Source organism: Topomyia yanbarensis, chromosome 2, assembly GCF_030247195.1.
Source record: "Topomyia yanbarensis strain Yona2022 chromosome 2, ASM3024719v1, whole genome shotgun sequence".
NCBI lineage: Eukaryota > Metazoa > Arthropoda > Insecta > Diptera > Culicidae > Topomyia > Topomyia yanbarensis.
Window position 1 is genome coordinate 315763271 of NC_080671.1, and position 20028 is coordinate 315783298.

The window sequence follows — 20028 nt, forward strand, 5'->3', positions numbered from 1 at the left end:
GAGCTCCTAAGCATCTTTCTAATAAATCATGAGATGATTTTCGTAGATCCTGACATGTTCGAAAGTTTCTAACGTCCTTTTACTTCAGCCTGACGCCACTTGCACCAACTGTCCCTGGCGGGTAAACACTTTGAGTGTTGGGGATTTTCGTTCGATGACGAGCAGTGTTCGAGGGAAGCCCAGATTGCATTTCGCATATGTTCTACAGAATGTGTGTTTCTCCGAATCAGCAGCCCATAATTTTTTTTTTTGGCTAGCCGATTGATTCGTCTGTCAACTTTCTCTTTCCTTTCCCACCGATACCTTTGTTTTCACTATTTCAGTTTTCGTAATCTCGTTCCCATACGCTTCTCAACATGTCCGACGCATTCTTTCTTCTGTACGATAATCTCGTCCCCAAAAAACGAAACCATTCACAGACGCTCACATATACATAAAACGTCAAGAATGGACCGGTGAATTCTTTAAACAATGATTGTTCCATATACAAGCGCCATCGTTATGCTCCGCGTTTAGCAGCTCAGAAATGTCCGGAGGTGGGTACCTTTCGGTTCCCAGAAACATGCCAAGGAATATAACTTTCACCAAATGCTTTCGGTCGCGTCTCAGATACATATAGATTGAAATTAAACAAAGAAATTTTTTTTTGAAAGATTTTTTGAAACCGTGGGAGTAGAAGACCCCCTTAATCTGTAGTTTACAGATTTTTCTGGATAATTTACGACCAAGATTCTGTATATATAGATTACAGATTTTTGGCTAAAATACAGATTTTCAGTGCAGGTTTGTAGTACCCAGCAGTTCAGATCTTAAGCAACCATTAAGGCCTGTAACAAAAATGCCAAATTTAGAAATCATTTGTTCTCAAGATAAAGACTAAAATCAATCTGATTTTTATATTTGTGATCGGACATCATAATCAATTTTTCATTGTCAAAATATTGGTTTTTTTGGATCTTCTGGTTAATTTTTGATTTTCGATACAGAATTTTTCTCCCGTGATGCAGATTTCCAGATTTTTTCTCGAAAAAATAAATTTCAATGTGGCAACCCTGCCGGCATTTGCCATTAGGTTTTACACCAACCGACGTAACCCTACAAAATGAGCCGGATGAACTTCGTTTGACAATTCTCGGTGGTTTGTTTACATGAAAGTTACGTGAGTTCGAATGTAATAGATGAGCACCCGTTGCACTCGCTCTCACGCAACTGACAAGGTAAACAAACCACCGAGAATTGTCAAACATGAACTTTATTCACCATGAGTTCATTCGTGTCGTCATCTTGTAGAACTCAATGTTCAACTTGCTCCGCTCAGTATCTCCGCCTATCCAGCTTTTTACGTGCCATAATGTCGGTCTAAATTGTTCAGTTCGTAGTGCGTTTAATTGCCCTTTTTGACAATATAATCGTTTACGCCAGCTGGATGTTGTTGGCTCGAATCAAAACTTGTCGAAAGTAAACAAAGTTCATTTCATATCGTCAACCTGGCGCCCAGGTGGTGAAATCAACGGGGTGCTGGAGCGTTGCCAAAAAAATTCATTTCCAGATTAAATTTTACTAAACTTCCCAGTTTAACTCAGCCGAAATGCTGGCTGGATCTAATTCGTATTCCGGCTCCGGACACAACCGATTCAAGTTAGAATGTTTAAGGGGTACCATTTCGATGCGGCTTAGCCGCATAACCGAGGCCCGGGCGAGGTGGCCACCGACCCGCCGTCGGAAGCAAGCGAACCTGTGATCCACTCGTTTGCCCGGCTTACTCAAACATAGGGGCTATCCCTTGTTTAAGTCCGACTGAGCGGTAGCGAAGTCGGACAGCACGCGCAAAAGCGATGTGGCGTAGCCACATTGGGTGCTGGACACAAAATAAAATTGGCAACGCTAGCAAAAGGTAAACACAAATGAACACTCCGGATGAACCTATCGTCAATTGACATTTCGACGAGTTTTGATTCGAGCCAATAATATGGGCCCGCTTGACAGCTACGTCCAATTGAAGATGTCCGGCGTTCATTGAACAAACATCCAACGCGTTGGAGGTTGGACTAATGTAGGATGACAATCTCACTGGGCGGTTGACGTAAACGATTATTGTCGGGCCATTAAACCCATTAAACGTATCCAGCTTATTACGTACCGTAATGGCGGTCTAAATTGTTCAGTTCGTAATACGTTTAATTGCCCGTTTTTGACAATAATCGTTAACGCCAGCTTGACGGCAACGCCCAGTTGAAGATGTTGGGCGTTCATTGAATAAACATCCAACGTACTGGACTAACGTAGGATGACTTATGTGGTTTTCGTTTGAGGCGAAACTGAGTCAGTTCCTAACCCCAACTGCTGTCAAAATGTATGAACTGACAGCGGTTGGGGTTAGAACCTAACTCAGTTTCAGGTTCAAGCGAAATCGCCATTAATCTCACTGGGCGGTTGACGTAAACGATTGATTATTAACAGCCGGTGCAAAAATCAACCGATTAATTGATTGCAGTCGGTCGGCTGTTCAAATGGAATCTGATTTAGTATACGGTGTACATGCTATGTCAGGAACGGCAGAACACAAGAAACGTATCCTGACGGAACGGTGACGTGACGTTCTTTTCCGTTGACGGAAGCTGTTTCATCTGAATAGGGCTTTAATCGCTGGAGAATCGGAAGTATTTTTTATTGGAATCGGATTAAAAACTGTTGGCATTGGAATTGCTTATTTCATATTTCGATATTCATTTATCTCGGTGTAAGCTTATAAATTGACTGAAAAAACATAATGGTAAAATGATTAATTATGTATGAAATTACCAGAAAACAATCTGAACAACGATGGTCGGTAAACCTGAATCAACAAAGTGACTTCGTAGCATTGAGCTACAAATAGGAATCAAGACTTCCTTACGCGTTTGTTTTGATTTTTCTTCTGTGTTTGTTTTTGGTCAGAGTTGGACGAGTCGGATTCGCTGTCGCTGCTACTACTGCTGCTCGAACTGCTGTCACTTGTATTGGAGTCAGACGAAGATGATCCAGATGAACTTGAGGAACTACTACTTTCGGAGTCACTGCTTGAGCTATCCGATGACAGTACAGCGACTTGTTTTTTAGCATTAGAATCGCTAGTTAGGTTAACCCTAAAATAATTCGTAATTTTATTTGTAATTTTATTAATGTTAACGATAACCTGGTAGTGAAAACTGTTTTTCAGGTCAAGGAAAAAACAGTAATTCATTTTACTCAAAACGATAGCCTGCTAGTGTATATCGTGCGTCACATGAAATATTATAGATTGAACCCAGTTAGAAGCTTGGGTACCTAATTGTAATTTGTTAGCTCACGATACCCTATTAGCTACATTTGTAAAGTAATAAACATTCACACTTACGTTTTATTTTCCAGCTTGTTTAGATTTTTCTTCAACACTTGTGTTCTGGAGGACCTGTGGACATATTTTCGTTTACCCTTGCACTGATAGCTCCAGTGTCCGAATTCGAGACATTTCTGACACCGTATCCCTTTGGGAAATGCAGCTGCAAGTTTTGCTTCCCTGTTTTTCGATAAAACGAGAATCATTCCACAATGAAACAATGCGTAGTTCGGTAGGTTTTTTTTTACTATGGGTTGATACTTACTTCTGTTTTTGAGCCAATTTTACCGCTCCTAAATGCATGATCAAGCCAAATAATATTAAATACAAATTGAACAACGGTAAAGTAATCTTATTGCCTAAAGTTTGATGTTTTTATAACGCTTCGCTCTTTTTAGGAAGCTGCAAATCTGTTGCCTTGTTGCTGAAATCTGACAGATTCTACTGACCAGAGCAGAGATGCCAGGTACTTTTTTCAAATGTCTGCAATAATAATTTTTAAAGTCTGGGAAGAACAAAAAATGTCAGGAAAGCTAGTGTAACCAGAAGCCATTATATTCAAAAATCTGCAAATATCTGCAACAAAACTAAAAAATCTGCAAATATCTGCAACCAAACTAGAAAATCTGCAAATATCTGCATCATCGAAAAAATCTGCAGCTTAAATTAAAAGTCTGCGAATTTGCAGACTTGTCTGCAAATCTGGCATCTCTGGACCAGAGGTGCTATACACTGATAAAATAAAGTACCCATTAATGCGTAGAAAACTACGCATTTTCAATAAAAGTGGAATAACCCATGAAATGGGTAGAGTTTGTACCCATAAATGAGTACAGACCTTGTACGTCAACCTGGGTATGTTTTACCCATTATTTTTCGCAGAACAGTTACAACAAAATGCGTAAAAAATGCCCATTCATGACAATCGCGCCAGAATGAAAAATACTGTCAATTGAATTATTTCTGAATTTAAAAACATAAAATAACATTCATTTCACATTATAATCTCATATAAAAATATGGGATCTAGATAGACATCCCATCCTAAAACTACTTAACAAAACAAAACCGCCAACTGGATATTATTTTGATGGCTGGCTCTTTTGTCTGCTCAAAAAATGCGGAACTAGCGCATATTTGCAATTTCCTCAGTAGTCTAAACAGCCGTTGTTTTCGGAGCCTTGCCGAAATGTTCCGTTTCCGACACGGACTCCAATGCATGCCAATAATAAATAAAGTTCCGCTACGATCCTTAGTTTGCAAGTTAACTCGCTTGAAATAATTCTAAAGGATTTTTCACCCATTGTTAAAATCAATATACCCATTGACATTACCTCATCGAGTAGTTGTGAAATGGATAAAAAGTACTCATTGTTAGTAACAAAAATACCTATTTTTTGACAGCTCGATTAACTTCCGAAAATGGGCAATTTGAATACATAAAATGGGTAAAGTTTTTTTACCGTGTACAAAAAACGGCCTAAAATTGAGTTCTTTTAAGGTTGGACGAAGAATGCGCAAAATTTGCAAACGAAAAAAGCAGTTTTTTCCACACCCTATGTCAGATCTTCATAAAAATCAATCAGCGTATGTATAATGTTGTTACAGTACTGACGATTGATTTTTATGAAGATCTGACTTACGGTGTGGAAAAAACTGCTTTTTTCGTTTGCGAATTTTTACCCTTTCTCTGCCCAACTCAATTTTACTTGCAGATATCGAACACTGATAGAAATTTACACATAGATTTTTGCAATTAGCGGTGGCATATAGACATTATTCGCTAGCACATGAACCTAATGTATTTACAAGAAATCTCGAGTACTTTTTCAAATGGACGTAGATAACAATGAGAGATTCTCTTTAAGGTCTTTCTCTTCTGTTCATTACTTGGCCATTTCAACATTTACTACTCTACTCTTTGCATAATATTGTAGTAAAAACCGTCGGCTTTCGATATGTACTGGAAAATTAGTACAAAGTGTTGTAATGACGTCGTAATAAACGAAAGAGAAAGTAAACAAAGAGAGGCTCTCAATGTTACTTAGGTCCATTTGAAAAAGTACTCGAGAAATATTAATCTTATATCCACATTTCATAACTATAAGGCGCATAAAAACCGATACTATAACAATACGCACATATAATTTATGTATATACATACACATAGCTGATACAGTTGACACATTGAAGGTATGTGTGCCTTTTTTTCTTCATATCTCGACAAACATATGATTACGGCCTAAAAGCCAACTGTCAAAATCCACTTTGAATGGAAATTCCGTACAAACCGTTACACGCCAATCACAGATGTTGGTAGTAAATGAAAGAGAAAAGTTTTCTCTTTCATAAACTGTTATGAACTGTGTTCGACTAGTAACGGTTTGGCTGGAATTTCCATTCAAAGTGGATTTTGACAGCTGGCTTTTAGGCCGTAATCATATGTTTGTCGAGATATGGATTATACATGTTTGAAGCAAATAGAATTTTCGTTCGAATTTTTATCAATGTGCAATGAAATTGTTCCACTGCGTTGGTATTGTGTCGTTTTGACGTTTAAATTGGGAAGCTACCGAATCGTTTTACATGGCGAGTTGGGAGGCAAACAAGCCGCTTCTGTGATTAGAGAGGAGTATCGGTTTGTCCGAAATTTCCATTCAAAGACAGTTTGTCGAAATCAAGGCACAGAATGGGCCATTCGCCACACCCCCGGGATGGGAAGGCCGCCAGGATCCCTAACAACCTTCCATCAGCACCTTACAAACACCAGCAACGGGACTCGATAGAATCCCACGCGGGTCCTCCGCCGTACTCTTCCGAGTTACGGGGAGGCTTCATGCGGCGCTCCGGACCAATCCGCACCTCGCCAACGATGGCAACAAGCCCTTAGACTTGGTTGGAATAGAAGTATATCTTGACAAACATATGATTAGGGCGTAAAAGCAAACTTTTAAAATGTAATAAACTGTAATAATATCGATATGAGTGTTTCCAATAACGGTTTGTGCGGAATTTCTCTTCAAAAGAATTTTGACGGTGGGTTTATACGCCCTAACTATATGTTTGTCGAGTATTGGACGCATGTGGGTTTCGAGGGATTGCCATTCCTACACACAGAAAAAAAATGTTGGTAAAAATAAGAGTCTGTCACTCTTAGCAAAAAACAACCAACGCATAGTCTTAGTTTGAGAATAAATCTTTTATATTGATTACTATTCTTCATTAACTTAAAAGGAAAACTTTTGTTTTGATTATTATTCTTGATTAATTTAAAAGTTTCACTTTCAACCTAACAGTAGGCGTTAGTTGTTTTTTGCTAATAGCGGAACACTCTTACTTTTACCAATATTTTTTTCTGTGTGTATGATCATTCGCAGGGTTAGACCGTTCCAACATCAAATAATGTTCTTGTCAATTTTGGTTTCACGCAGAAAAAAAATTAGTAAAAATAAACAAATTTTGGTTTTAAATAACAATTTTCCCGTTTGATATAGTGACAAACAAGATTCAGGTTTGATTCAATCAATACTGTTGGTTGAAATTACCAACTAATTCATTTGTTGGCTTTTCAGTAGTTTCAACAAATATTTCGTTTGAAACAACAAAATCATGATAAGTTTAACCCAAGGCGTTGTTTATGTTATATAAAGGCACGCACAGAGTGAAGCCAAATCTACCTATCGAACAGTCAGATGGCTACCTATCGTGCAAAATAAACAAACATTCTTCTTTCGGAGAACATGCAAGAAAAGTATTAGTGTTGAGAGAAATAATATCATGGCGAAATATTTCAATCGCCGAAACAAGACACTGTATTCAGTTTATTATACTTTTTTGTAACAATGAAAAATAAATTACATGAAATAGTATTATGAATAAAGTGCTATAAGCCACGAAACAGTAGATTTTCAATTCACTCTACTGTTTAACTCGGGTGAAGTCACTCAAAGTTACAGCAAAAACTGTGGGTGCCAGGAACAAAGAAGAGGGCATCATTTTACTGCCTAAAATGCGCATTTCTCTGTACGGGACTCTATAATACCACAGACTCTAGTTTAACCGAACAAACAAGTTTGAAGAAACAAAAACAAATCTTTTGTATCAACCAAAGGAGAGAACAACTTAAACTTAGTTGAAATTAAACAAAGATTCTGTTGGTTTTTAACAAAGGGATCATTTAGATCTAACTAGAAAAACTCATAGTAAGAGAACTGCGGAGCAAAAAAACAGCATTTTTGGCAACGTATGCCCCGGCATTGTATGGCAATTAGGTTTTACACCAACCGACATAACCCCACAAAATGAGCCGGATGAACTTCTTTTGACAATTCTCGGTGGTTTGTTTACATAGAAGTTACGTGAGTTCGAATGTAACAGATGAGCAACCGTTGCGCTCGCACTCACGCATCTGACAAAGTAAACAAACCACCGAGAATTGTCAAACATGAACTTCATTCATTATGAGTTCATTCGTGTCGTCATCTTGTAGAACTCAATACGTTCAATGTTATAAGGATAGGCAATGTTCGATTGGATTCGTTTTTTGACAGCTAAACGCGAATCCAATCAATCCAAAATGGAGTCTCCGCAGTTCTCTTTCTAGAGTTTTTCTAAATCTAACAAATTTTATTTTGATTCGACAATGTTTCTATTTAAAATGTAAACAGAAGTATTTATTGAACTAAACCAAATACATGCTTTCGAAAAACGCCCATTTTAGTTTGAAACAGTCATTCGCCACGTTTTAGATTCAACTAAACGTTTTGTTGATTCAAAAAGGCCTGATTCTTCTGCGTGTTGTCAAACTGCAAATGACGCAAAAACCCAAGATGATACCAGATAGGTATATGCATACGTAAAGCGAGAGTTTTGGTTTTACGATTGACAAGATAGACATTGCGTAAATACTGCTTTACGTCCCAAAAAATGAAATTATTAAAAACGAAATTAATTCAAACAATATTTTAAGAATAGAAACTAGTGCTTTTAGCCTTTTTGAGGTTCTCAAGGCGTTTGCCACCAATAATATTATTGTACACACATGCATACACCTTATGCAGATTATCTTGATTATTTGTGTCTGTCAAATCTGCGACTCTTCGTGTTCTTATGCGGATACGCTCTTCTTCTCTTTGAGGCAGACCCTCGGTGTGTTTCATTTGCAAATTTGGGTACTTTTTGTCGACCGTGTGGGAAATCTGGTAACCCGGCCAATAATGCCGTCAAAGCCCAATGAGTATATATAGGTGTGGCAGAACACACGGTTTGCTAGTATTGGCAACCAAAAATATGTAAACAATCCAGAAGTACAACGGGTCGACGTCATAGCGGTCACACGATTCAATGGGAGCGGAACGACCGCTATGACGAAAGCAAGTCGATTTATACTGTGATCACTCACACCACTCATGTAAGATTCATCTTACGAATACCAAAGTGCCGTCTTCGCCAGACCTGTATATACGACATTGGTCAAAGCCATGTCAACAAAAAATAACTGAAAAACGTCACTCGTTTGTGGTGTTTTGTTATCAAAAGAAGGAATATTTTTCATACGTATAAAACGCTAGTTTGTGCAAAGTTTGTGTTACTTGCAAAACGCTGGTTTGTGTCAATTTTCTCGAAAACTGCAATTCGGTTGTTGGAAATATCGATTGGAAGTGTTTGGCAATTTTTTTCAGATCAATTGGAGAAAGTATGTATCTAGAGATTCAATGAACCAGATTGGTGCTATATTGTTCGGTCACTCGAACTTGGGATTATCGATTTTTCATTCAAATTTTCACCTCAAGTGGCTGTCATCGCTATGAACTAAATTCTAATTTGTTTTTGGCATCCAGCGTAAATTTTTATTTTATGCTCCTATACCTGAATCTTATAAGAAAAAAATCTACGTGTGTATCCTTATCGAACTAAACAAAAATTATTTTGCATAAACTCATATGATCGCCTAATTGTGGTATACTAGACAGCATATTATGGTGCCTGGTATACTGCGTTTAGAGGATAGGTTTGGATCCTGTCAGGATAATCCTTGATGGTCAAACATTTTTGAATTTTTTTTTTCAGATCGTGCTATGATTGTTCTATTGCACATTGTACTATGCGTATTTCAAATATTAGAAAACATGATACTGATTAGGATATTTATCCTAATTCATTTGTATTAGCATTGCATTATAGTTAATGTACCACTTTACAATACTACACACATATTTCATATTGATCTACGTTTTCTGCATAAATTGTCAACCTGAAAATAAATGTCATAGTAAACTAGAAATGTAAACGACACTAATTAAATCGCAAACCATTTATAATTTTGTTACAATTAATGTTTTAACAATGAAACAAGCAGTCAATGTATTTACGTTCTAAAAAATATAGTGAGTTACAGTGCAAATCGTCCTTTTCTATTTTACAATATTTCCATAATACATATTCCACAACTTTTTAATAATATGGTACGTTATGTAAAAATAACTATTGAAATCTATATGAATCGCTTATGACTTTGCGCTACAAGTATTTCACATAAAAATCATAAGTAAGCCTTATTAATTGGCGATATACTATGCATGTACTATACATTTCAGTTTAGCCACATCAATGATGCTTTTATTACGTGTCCATGTTATTAACGTGCGCTACTTTGCTATTTTCAGTGCTTCCTGGTGCTGACGTATTTCTATTTTAGTATTTGATGATGAATAATTTCGATATCAGATCAGATTAATTGATTGTTGCTATCATCAAACAGCAGCTAAACTTTTAGCACCTTTATTGTTTACTTTGGATTATTTCTCTAATAGAAGTTCCAGCTTCAATTGTTTTGTATAGCTATTTATCGCGAATCTTTTCTAAAATCCACATCGTGACATTTCAGCCATGTGCAACCAAGCCGTGCGCCGAATTACGCGCCTGTTCTCTTCGCATTAGAGCAAGCGAAAAAACGATTTGACGTTTATTTTCGCACTCATGTGTGACTCATATCGAGATGCATTATAGTATAGGTGTTCACATTCGTCAAGTTTGAGTGTGTTGGTTTGTTGCTAGTGAAATTAATCATGGCGGCCCAGGACTGCGAAGCACATAATCAACAAACCGACCAATCGAAACGAAGCTTGTAAGCACGTGGTAACAATAAGTATGGCGTCCGGGATCGCAAAAGAGCAAATGTTTACATCACTAACCAATCAGAATGAAGTATCGGACCACGTGCTTCTGTTTTCTTCTTCATTTCTTCTTGTATGCCCGAAAAAAGTGACAGCTGATGCACACATGAAAAAAAAATGTGTACACCTGTATACACCTCGGACTCATATAGCAACAAATTGACGAAACACTAGTTTATCTCGGAATAGACAATACTAACGCTGGTATATTTATATAGGTTGTTAAAGTGCATCATAAATGAAATATATCCATCCACAGCATTCAACATACAACCTACTGCCATCACCGAACTGCCGACATGTTTAACCCTTTCGACCCAACTTTTCCCCCAAGCTTATGTGGCATCAAAACTATTTTTCAGAGATGCCAGGTACTTTTTTCAAACGTCTGCAATGAAAATTCTAATGGTCTGGGAAGTACAGAAAAGATGGGTGGGTAATGCCAGAGACATAACCGGATTGAAGTAGAATACACTTTAGGCTGTTAAAACGAATGCTACAATTTTGACTATCTTCTGATAGGTTGTATTAAAACCAGTTATTTCGTCATTTTTAATGGAAACACCCAAATATCGGTACACGTACATCTAAATCTAAAATATTCGAACATATTTATTTAACATATGGTAAGCCTGAAAAGAGCATTTAATAAGAGTGAAACAATTCATTTGGCAACAGCAGAGAATCGGATATACTTGTACCGTTCTTTCGCTATATCCATTAGAAATACCAAAATAACTTATTTTAGTAAAACCTTCAGAAAATAGTAAAAATTGCAGCATTCGTATTAACTAATTTTAACAGTAAAATTAAATTAAATGTAATGCTCACTTTTCAGCCGCAAATTTCCCCAAACTGTAGACGGTTCAAAAATATAAATCAAAATGACAAAAATTGCAACTATCTTGTTTCCCAAATAAATACGAGGTGTAATGCTTCCATTAGTGCAATAATCAAGCAGATAGATGTCGAAATTCTACAGTAAATACGCGTTAGACGCTAGGATATATTGAGCATTCATGATACATAAAACTTTTTCCCAGTTTTCTCCGAGTGCCGTGTAATTTACAAAAGCCCTATAAACTCGCAAATAAGCTTGAGGAAGTAACTCGTATCAAATCATCAGCTGAAAATCATAATATCAGTATCCATTAAGCCAACACCATCTCCTTTACACAACGAAACAACCAGTGCTTATCTAATCTTCAATCACACCTGCACTACCGCTTGCCAGAGGAAAACGAACTAAAAAGTACACGCCAGTTCACACTTCAATGTATTGAGATATCTGACGTTTAAAATACGCACACTGAGATCTCGCATTTTTATTCCCCCTCCCTCCCCCTCGCCCTCAAACGGTTTTTTTCCTCCCAAATCGCCGTGTAAACGATTTGTTTTCCTCGCAATTCAAACATCAAAACGGCACAATACCAACGCAGCTGGACAAGTCTATACACCGCAGTACACTCTGGAACGCGCACCGTCACGTGGTGAATTTGAAAGAGCAAGAGAGCGCGGTTCTGTCGCATCAAACCACCCCACCACCAATCCATTTAAAAGAAAGAGCTTTCTGCTGTTTCTGTGGTGTGTCATCATAGTATCTTCTATGTATGCATGAACCTCAACGCCTGGCGGCAGTCATGGGATGTACTACCTACCACCAAAGAATGCGAGCTGACATGAAACGCAGCAGCTGCTAGTAGCTACGCTTGCAACGTCAGAACACAAACTAACCATTTTTTCTTATGTTTCCTTATTTTTAGTAATTGTACATTCTACGGAATTGGATACAAAATTGTTGTACATATTTCCAATCCGATAGTGGAATAATCTTCATTTTTCCCTCAGTACAACGGCAGATATCCACGTTCAAAGAATCGGGTAAGATTTCGGCAGAAAATTTTGAAACGGGGCCCCTATATTGAAACGCTAGAAGTATTCTACTTCAAAATCGAAAATAAAAATCAAGCTTTCGGACAGGAATCGGAAATCCCTCAGCATAAGAATCGCTCAGAAAGTTCTCACCCGAAAAATTAGGCAAGGATGAACCTCCCGCATAACTCTCTCGCAGGAAAATCCGTATAACCGCATCCGTATAACCTTCAAGATTAAAAGTTAGGGAGTTTTCATACTTTTTTTTTATTAGGCGCATTGGTTAACCACAATAGAGCCGAAAATCATAAATTATTATATTTTACAACTACATATTACTACTAGTTTCTAATATTGAGGGAGGATTTGTGTTTCGCAATCAGGAAGAGAAAGAACAGGGGAGAAAAGGAGAGAGTAATTATAGGAGTCATAAACCTAACAACTATAACATCATTTTTGATCTAATAATGAATTCATTGAGTAGCTTCATGTATGGCACATCCATGGTGCCTAAAATGTCTCTTATGGGTGTATTCGGTTGCTTTCGTAATCGTATTAGTTCGGAGGTCATCGATATTCGAGTATCTTCATAGCGATTGCAAGCCCAAGTAAGATGATCAATGTGCGCAATGTCCATTCCGCATTGGCATAGATTGGAGTCCACAATGTTGATTCTGTAAAGATGACAATTCTGAGTATAGTGGTTTGATATTAATCTGGACATGTTTTTTATAAACATTCTATTGCAGTCTATATGAGCGAACCAGGGATTTAGCTTCACGGTTGGCAGGATACTGTAACAGTATCTGCCCAATTGACTTTCAGACCATGCTTGTTGCCAAGATTCGAGAGCAAGGTTTTTAAGCATTGGATCAAAATCTTGCGTTTCAAGATCTCTATGGTAAAAGTCTCCCCGCAATGCTCCCCTTTTCGCTAGGGTGTCCGCTAGCTCATTGCCGATTATTCCAGAATGAGACGGAACCCATAGAAATGACACTTTATAGTTCAGGCTATTTAGATATGATACAGTATTTAATATCTTGAGAATTGTCGGACTCGTTTTACTGGAAATCTGATATTGCTTAAAGCTTCAAGGCTGCTGAGACTATCTGAGCATATGGGACCATCCATAAATGACGTAGCATTATATGGGGGAGGGGGGAGTTTTGTATTTTGTGATGATGTGGGACGACAGGGGGGGTAGGGGGTCATGTCATGCTATGTAGCTTTTTTAAAGGGGAATAGGGGTTGACCTGCTGTCACGACAATCTTACCCGTTTCATCTAACTAACATCGTATTTGATTTTTTTGAATTGTTTACGATGACAACGAGGAGGGTGAGGGTTACCGTCAAGCTACGTAATTATCAGGGGGGGGGGGGGTATATGGAATTTTGTGACGAAATGCTACGATGGGGGAGGGGGGTGTTAAAAATCACTCAAAAAATGCTACGTCATTTATGGATCATCCCTATCAGAAATTTACCTGGTGGGCGTGATTTAATGTAGTCGCAGGCGTAACAAATACCGATCATTTCGGCCATATATACGGAACAAGGGCTTAATAATTTGAAAAATGCTTCGTGGTAAATGTTGTATACTCCGAAACCGACTGAGTTATTTATTTGGGATCCATCAGAGAAAAATATATTCGCTGCTCGATATTCAGCTGCTTTTTCTCTGTACAGAGATCTAGCTAGAGTTGCAGCGCTTGGTTTTGAGATGTTTCTCGTGCATAGTACTAGGGATGTATCTATTGAGATCTTTGATTCGATCGGTCGTTCGAGAGAATAATAATTGTCTGTAGACACACTGGCTGATGGAATCGTCAAACATTGTCTATAAGATTTTAGTAAGCTAGCCTCTGGGTTCAATTCGAATAAACTATCCAATCTTTTCAATACGTGCGTAGAGTGGATGTGCTGGTTCACTAGGTATCTGCAGTTTAGCATATAGAATCGCGAGTTGAGTGGAAGAATGCTGCCAAGTACTTCAACCGCCATTGTGTGGGTTGACGTCATTAGGCCCAAACAAATTCTGATACACCTGAACTGAATGCGTTCCAGTTTGATGAAATGTGTTCTTGCCATACCATGAAATACGAAGCATCCAAACTCAATAACTGATAGAATGGTTGTTTTATATAATATCAGCATGTCGGATGGATGAGCACCCCACCAAGTACCCGCTATAGCTCGCAAAAAATTTATACGTCTGTGGCATTTCCGAATAACGTAATCAACATGAACTTTCCATGTAAGCTTGGAATCATACCATACTCCCAGATATTTAAAGTTGTTAGATTGTAAAATGGTCGTGTCGTACAGCATTAGTTTCATGGGCGATGGAGGGCGTTTGTTTGAAAAGACTACCGTCTCTGTTTTAGTCATAGAGAATTCTAGGCCAAGGTTAGTTGCCCAGTTCGAAAGATTGCCGATGGATTTTTGTAATCGTACCTTCACCTCTTTACTATCTTTGCCCGAAGACCATAGACAGGCATCGTCTGCATATTGAACCAGCACGCATTCATTTTCTATGCCCTCATCGATGTCGTTTGTGTATAAATTATACAATAACGGACTAAGAGACGAGCCTTGTGTTAGACCACCATAACCTGTACGAATGCATTTTATCTCGTTATTTTGGGAGATGTGCATGACTTTTGAAGATAGCAGAGTATACAAAAATGAAGCTAGTTGAACAGGAGCTCCGAGCCTGTTTAGTTTCTTACAAAGCAAATCAATCAAGACCGAATCGTAGGCGCCTTTTATGTCGAGAAATACAGCGTTTAACTCTTCTTTCGATTTCAGAGCTATTTGTATATCTGTAGCAAGGAGCGTTTGGCAATCTCGAGTACCTCGACGTTGTCGCAACCCATATTGGGACGAAGACAGCAGATCAGATTTTTCAACCCAGAATTCGAGTCGGGTTAGAATCATTTTTTCAAGAGTTTTACGCATGCAAGAGAGCAAACCAATAGGGCGACATGAGTCAGGGTTATCTTTTTTTCCCTGGTTTGACGATAGGGACTACCTTAACGTCTTTCCAAGTTTCTGGAACAGCGTTGTTGTTAAACATCCAGTTAAACGATTTGATAAGGAGATGTTTAGCGTTTTCAGGAAGATTTTTGATAAGCGCAAATCTAATGTTGTCCAAGCCGGGGGATGAGTTGTTGCAGACTGAAAGAGCACTTTCTAATTCCCCTGTTGAAAACTCCTGGGAGAGAGAATGGTCGCAGTTTGGTAGATCAGTGAACGATGGTGCTTCCACTGGTACAAATGCCGGGCATATTTTCGTGGAGAGTTGGTCTATCCAATCAGCATTGTACTCTACCATGTTCGGGGTGCTGGGGTAAAAATTACGTAGCCTTCGTGCTGTGGACCATAGAGTAGACATAGCAGTGTCCTTTGTTAAGGATTCGACGTATGTTTTCCAATAGTTTCTTTTCTTTGTTTTGAAAATACTCTTGCTTCGATTTCTTTGTATTTTAGGTAGAGATCAAACCGCCCTAGCTTATAATACTCCTTCAATGCTGCACTGCGCTGTTTGACTATTTCCGAACATTCTTGATCCCACCATATAGTAGGACGCTTACTGTGACAGAGTCTATTTCTCACAGGCTTAGTCTGTGAACGATACGCTACATCCGTAATCACGTTGGATAGGGCATTATAACAATCCTGGCTTGGGGTGTCGCTAATATTTTTGACAGCATTGGAAATCATGGATCTGTAACACTTCCAGTCGATGTTTTTACAAAGATCAATGGGCGTCATTGGCTCATTGCGTTCTTGTGAAGAATATTCTAGCAAAATCGGCAGATGGTCGCTGCCTGCGGCATCTTTTAGCACAGACCAAACACATTTTAGCGCGATGGACGAGGAACATAGCGACACGTCCACACGACTACAAGAGTAGGGGGACAAGCTATCCTGGTGACTTCACCAGTGTTTAGGACCGTCATGTCAAACTCATCCAACATATCGTTGATCATGTTGGCTCTAGCATCGTTTTGCGCTTCACCCCAGGCACAGCCGTGTGAGTTGAAATCTCCAAGTATAAATGTTGGTTTGGGTATCTGAGTGAACATTTCATGTAATAAGGAAGGTGAGATTCTAGAAGATGGAGGAATGTACACAGAAGCAACTGAGAATACCTGGTTATTAACTTTTACTAAGCATGCTACAGTTTCTACAGGGGATATATCATTGAGTGGAATTCTACTGAACGAAAAGGGATTTTTGATACCTATAAGAACGCCCCCGGATCTTGTTGGTCTATCTAATCTAATAATATTGAATGAAGGGATATTCATGTGTAACTCTTCCACGAGGAATGTTTCAGATAGAACAAAGCAATCTGCTTTGGTCTGTTGCAAGATCAAGCGAAAATCGGCCAGTTTTGGCAGAATACTTCTACAGTTCCATTGCAAAATCGTGAATTTTAATCAGGGAGTGAGCATTGAACCTCAGTCGAGATAAACAATCCCAGGAGTGGCCACATCGAAATAAACTTCTCAACAAGGGTATTCAAAATGGGTTCTAGCTTAACCAAGAGCTCTGTCCAGACAGAGTCGAGTTTCAATATTTCGGAAATTGTTTTGATTAGCTTAGCGACGGTGTATTTGGAGTTAACTGGTTCTGTACTAGGGGTCGACTGATTATTCTTGGGAGATGTGACGGTTGGGAGACTAGGAAAATCAGCCTTCTTCAATTTAAAACCAGGTGACTTAATTGGTTTGAAGGGCCGAGAGTCTATCAAGCAGGATTTATGAGAACTTTCAGTAGATGTAACGGTTTTGAGCTTCTTCTGAGATGGGGTAGTGTTAGGTTTTTTCCTTTTAGAAGGGGTTGGCACATAGCTACATTGCGGACTTTGTTCCTCGACGTCTGATAGCTCACTGAGTGAACTGAACTGATTTTCATCAGAAAAGTCTCCCAAATGCATTGTTTGTACTAATTCAGCGTAGCTCAATCTTGATTTGTTCAGTATTCTGACTTTAGCTGTCTTGATGCGTTGCTTGTATGCGGGACAATCACGTTTTGCTGTATGAGTTCCCTTACAATACAAACAGATATCATCGACGATGTGGCACTCACTATCTACATGAGTTTGACCGCATCTACCACAACGTTGTTTGTTTGCACAGAGTAACTCAGTGTGACCATACCTTTTGCATTTATTACACAGCATAGGTTTTGGTGAGTAGAGCCGAACGGGAATTAACACATGGTCGATTTCAAGGAAATCAGGCAAGATGGTTCCACAAAAGGTTATGCGAACTGAATTAGAGGCAACATACTGTTTAACCCCTTCAATCTCACACGCCTCGGTCAGCTGATGACATTCCAGAACAGAAACGGTCGGGACACGTGGATCTTTGAATCTACCTCGACCCTCCTTGTTCACACGTTGCAAATCTAAATCGGCCTGATGCACTACCCCGTCTAATTCCACTCGGTCACTTGGAATGTATACCCGGTAAATTCGACTTAGCAGCTCGTTGGACACCACACTGTTTGCTTCCAAACGATCAGCAATTAGAACACGCAACTTTCCAAAACTAATCTTTCTAATCTCTTTCACTGTCCGAAAACATCTGTGTAACTCGGCCGATACTAAAAGAACGTTAATGGGTCTCTCTCTCTCTGCCTAACAAAAACTTCGAACGGTCCTTTCGCGGTTTCAGGGTAAAAACGGTAACGTTTAACTGTTGCGCCTTCGGGGGAGCTGGGGGTCGGAGTGCCATCCATAATCGTCGACTGATCCGTCGTATCGGGTGGGACGGGACTAATACTAGGAATTTCTTCATCCATGATTCACATGTGGTTCAAAATCTTCACGATGAGAAAGAGGTTTGACCTCAATCTCACTCGAAATGCTGAACAAAAGCAATAAAAAAAGGATAATACTTAGCTGTAGAAAATCGATCGAAGGTCACTCTATTGTATTGGTTAATTCGAAGTAGTAATTATCGGCAAACGCTGGAACACAACTGTACTCGTCGAACGATGGATAACAACTCGAGTTTTTATACTGAAGGTTTTTTAATCGATTTTTACATTGAAGACTTCCTGTCCGGTGTTTAAGCTTAAAGTTTGTATCCTATTTTTACATTCTAATATCTTTAAATGGGATTTTATGAAATATGTTCCGTTTTTGCATTTTTTTTATTTTCGTGTCCCATTTAGTCCGCAGCAAAATATTCTAGCTCGTTTAGTATAATATAGATAAATTTTTTATATAGCGAACAAAAGTCATAGTTACTCTGAATAGTGGAAATCAGATTAATGTGCTCAAGTCACTTTTATCGTACTTGTTTCTCATCTTACAGGCTGTTCCACTTTTGACGAAATTAAGTAGGTATTCGTTCAAAATACCTACCTTCGCAGTAAGAAAAGCAATCGACTTGGCTTGGAACATGTTGAACAGCTAACATATCACTTAGTTAACCCTCCGGAAGTCGCGCATATGGCTCACTGAATTTCAAATCCTGCATCAAGGGACAAGATACGGTCATCTGTTGGCGGGTTGAAATATTTATTGATGGAGAGATTGGGCTTTTCCTAGTATTGGAAGTTGACTGTGTCGAGTTTCATCACACTAGCAACATTGTACTGCTTACATTAATGGACATTACTAAACGGAACAATGCAAACGTGTACTAGTGTTCCGTCGTAAATTAGCAGACTATTTTTGCAAAATCACAAATAACACATATAATTAAAAGTTTTGCGTAGATTGTCATCGTGTAATATCAGGCCAATTGTAATACATCTACAAATGGAGTAGTCATACGAATCCTTGATACATGCCCTCCCGATTTCCGCTAGTTTAATCCGAAGCAAAACACAACAAATCGGTATTGCTATTGTTTATATCATGTTTACAAAGGACATTTCCTAGATTTAGTGCTAAGAGAGAAAAGCTCCAAAAAGTGAATTAAAGTTTAAATGAACATCGGCCAAAATTGACAGCAAACAATTGTTTCTATCTTTTGTTCCCCAATTTGTCAACGATACTTTTAGCGTTTTCGATGGCAGTGTACCGGTGTAGTGGAGTGCACTGGTTTTGCACTTTCTAGCAGAAGTGTCAATGGAACATACCCAGTTTTCCGCAAAAAAGCGCAAAACTAGTGCACATGGAGTGAACCGGTGCAAACCCCATCTATTGACTCAAATTCATCCGGAGCACAGTGGGACGAATTCAAAAAACGCCGGTCATTAATATTTGTAATGAAAATATTGGGTATAGCGCTTTGATGTCTTCGGAAAGGTTTCTTTGGTTTTTAATTAGCCTGATATTATAATGAAAATTTCGATTTAAGTGGGTATATGCTCAGATAAAAAATAACTTCCACATTTATTGTTTAAACACTTAGGCATCTATGAAAAATTTGTACAGGAACTTATTTTGGAACAAAAGTATATATCAAGATATCCCCTTGAAAAAAAAAATATTTTTGCCATAGTTTTTTTATTTGATTTTTGACATTTTGAAATGTTTTGGAAAGCTGTAAATGTTTTAATTTTATTCGAAGTTCTAGTAATTATCCTCCTAGATTCCCCTATGAGTTACACATGTATCGATTGGGATTATATTCCTGAACAAAAATATAATAAGT

General features: G+C 38.4%; 2 protein-coding genes across 6 annotated transcripts in view; one reads left to right on the forward strand and one right to left on the reverse strand.

Annotated features, from left to right (window-relative positions):
* Positions 1-2602: 2602 nt before the first annotated feature.
* Positions 2603-3784, reverse strand: LOC131680802 (zinc finger CCHC domain-containing protein 10). Its single transcript, XM_058961513.1, has 3 exons — positions 3624-3784; positions 3377-3538; positions 2603-3125 (listed from the first exon to the last, which is right to left on the reverse strand). Exons 1-3 carry the CDS (start codon positions 3659-3661, stop codon positions 2882-2884), a joined length of 444 nt encoding a protein of 147 aa, XP_058817496.1. The 5' UTR covers positions 3662-3784; the 3' UTR covers positions 2603-2881.
* A 5068-nt stretch (positions 3785-8852) lies between these two features.
* Positions 8853-20028, forward strand: part of LOC131683659 (synapse-associated protein of 47 kDa) — a 69704-nt gene continuing 58528 nt past the window's right edge. Inside the window, exon 1 of one of the 5 annotated variants that reach the window (XM_058965829.1) lies at positions 8853-8962. The gene's annotated coding sequence lies outside the window, so the exon portion shown is untranslated. Of the gene's footprint in view, positions 9054-20028 lie in introns of all 5 variants that reach the window. The other 4 variants (XM_058965827.1, XM_058965826.1, XM_058965828.1 and 1 more) reach the window with 4 other exon arrangements.

What these genes read in the sequence shown, in the direction of transcription:
- LOC131680802 (XM_058961513.1), bottom strand. Translation starts at nt 3,661, where the DNA reads ATGCATTTAGGAGCGGTAAAATTGGCTCAAAAACAGAA. An exon ending in AAATTGGCTCAAAAACAGAA is followed by an intron (nt 3,539 to 3,623) that starts GTAAGTATCAAC and finishes ATCGAAAAACAG; the next exon opens with GGAAGCAAAACTTGCAGCTG. An exon ending in AACAAGCTGGAAAATAAAAC is followed by an intron (nt 3,126 to 3,376) that starts GTAAGTGTGAAT and finishes GAATTATTTTAG; the next exon opens with GGTTAACCTAACTAGCGATT.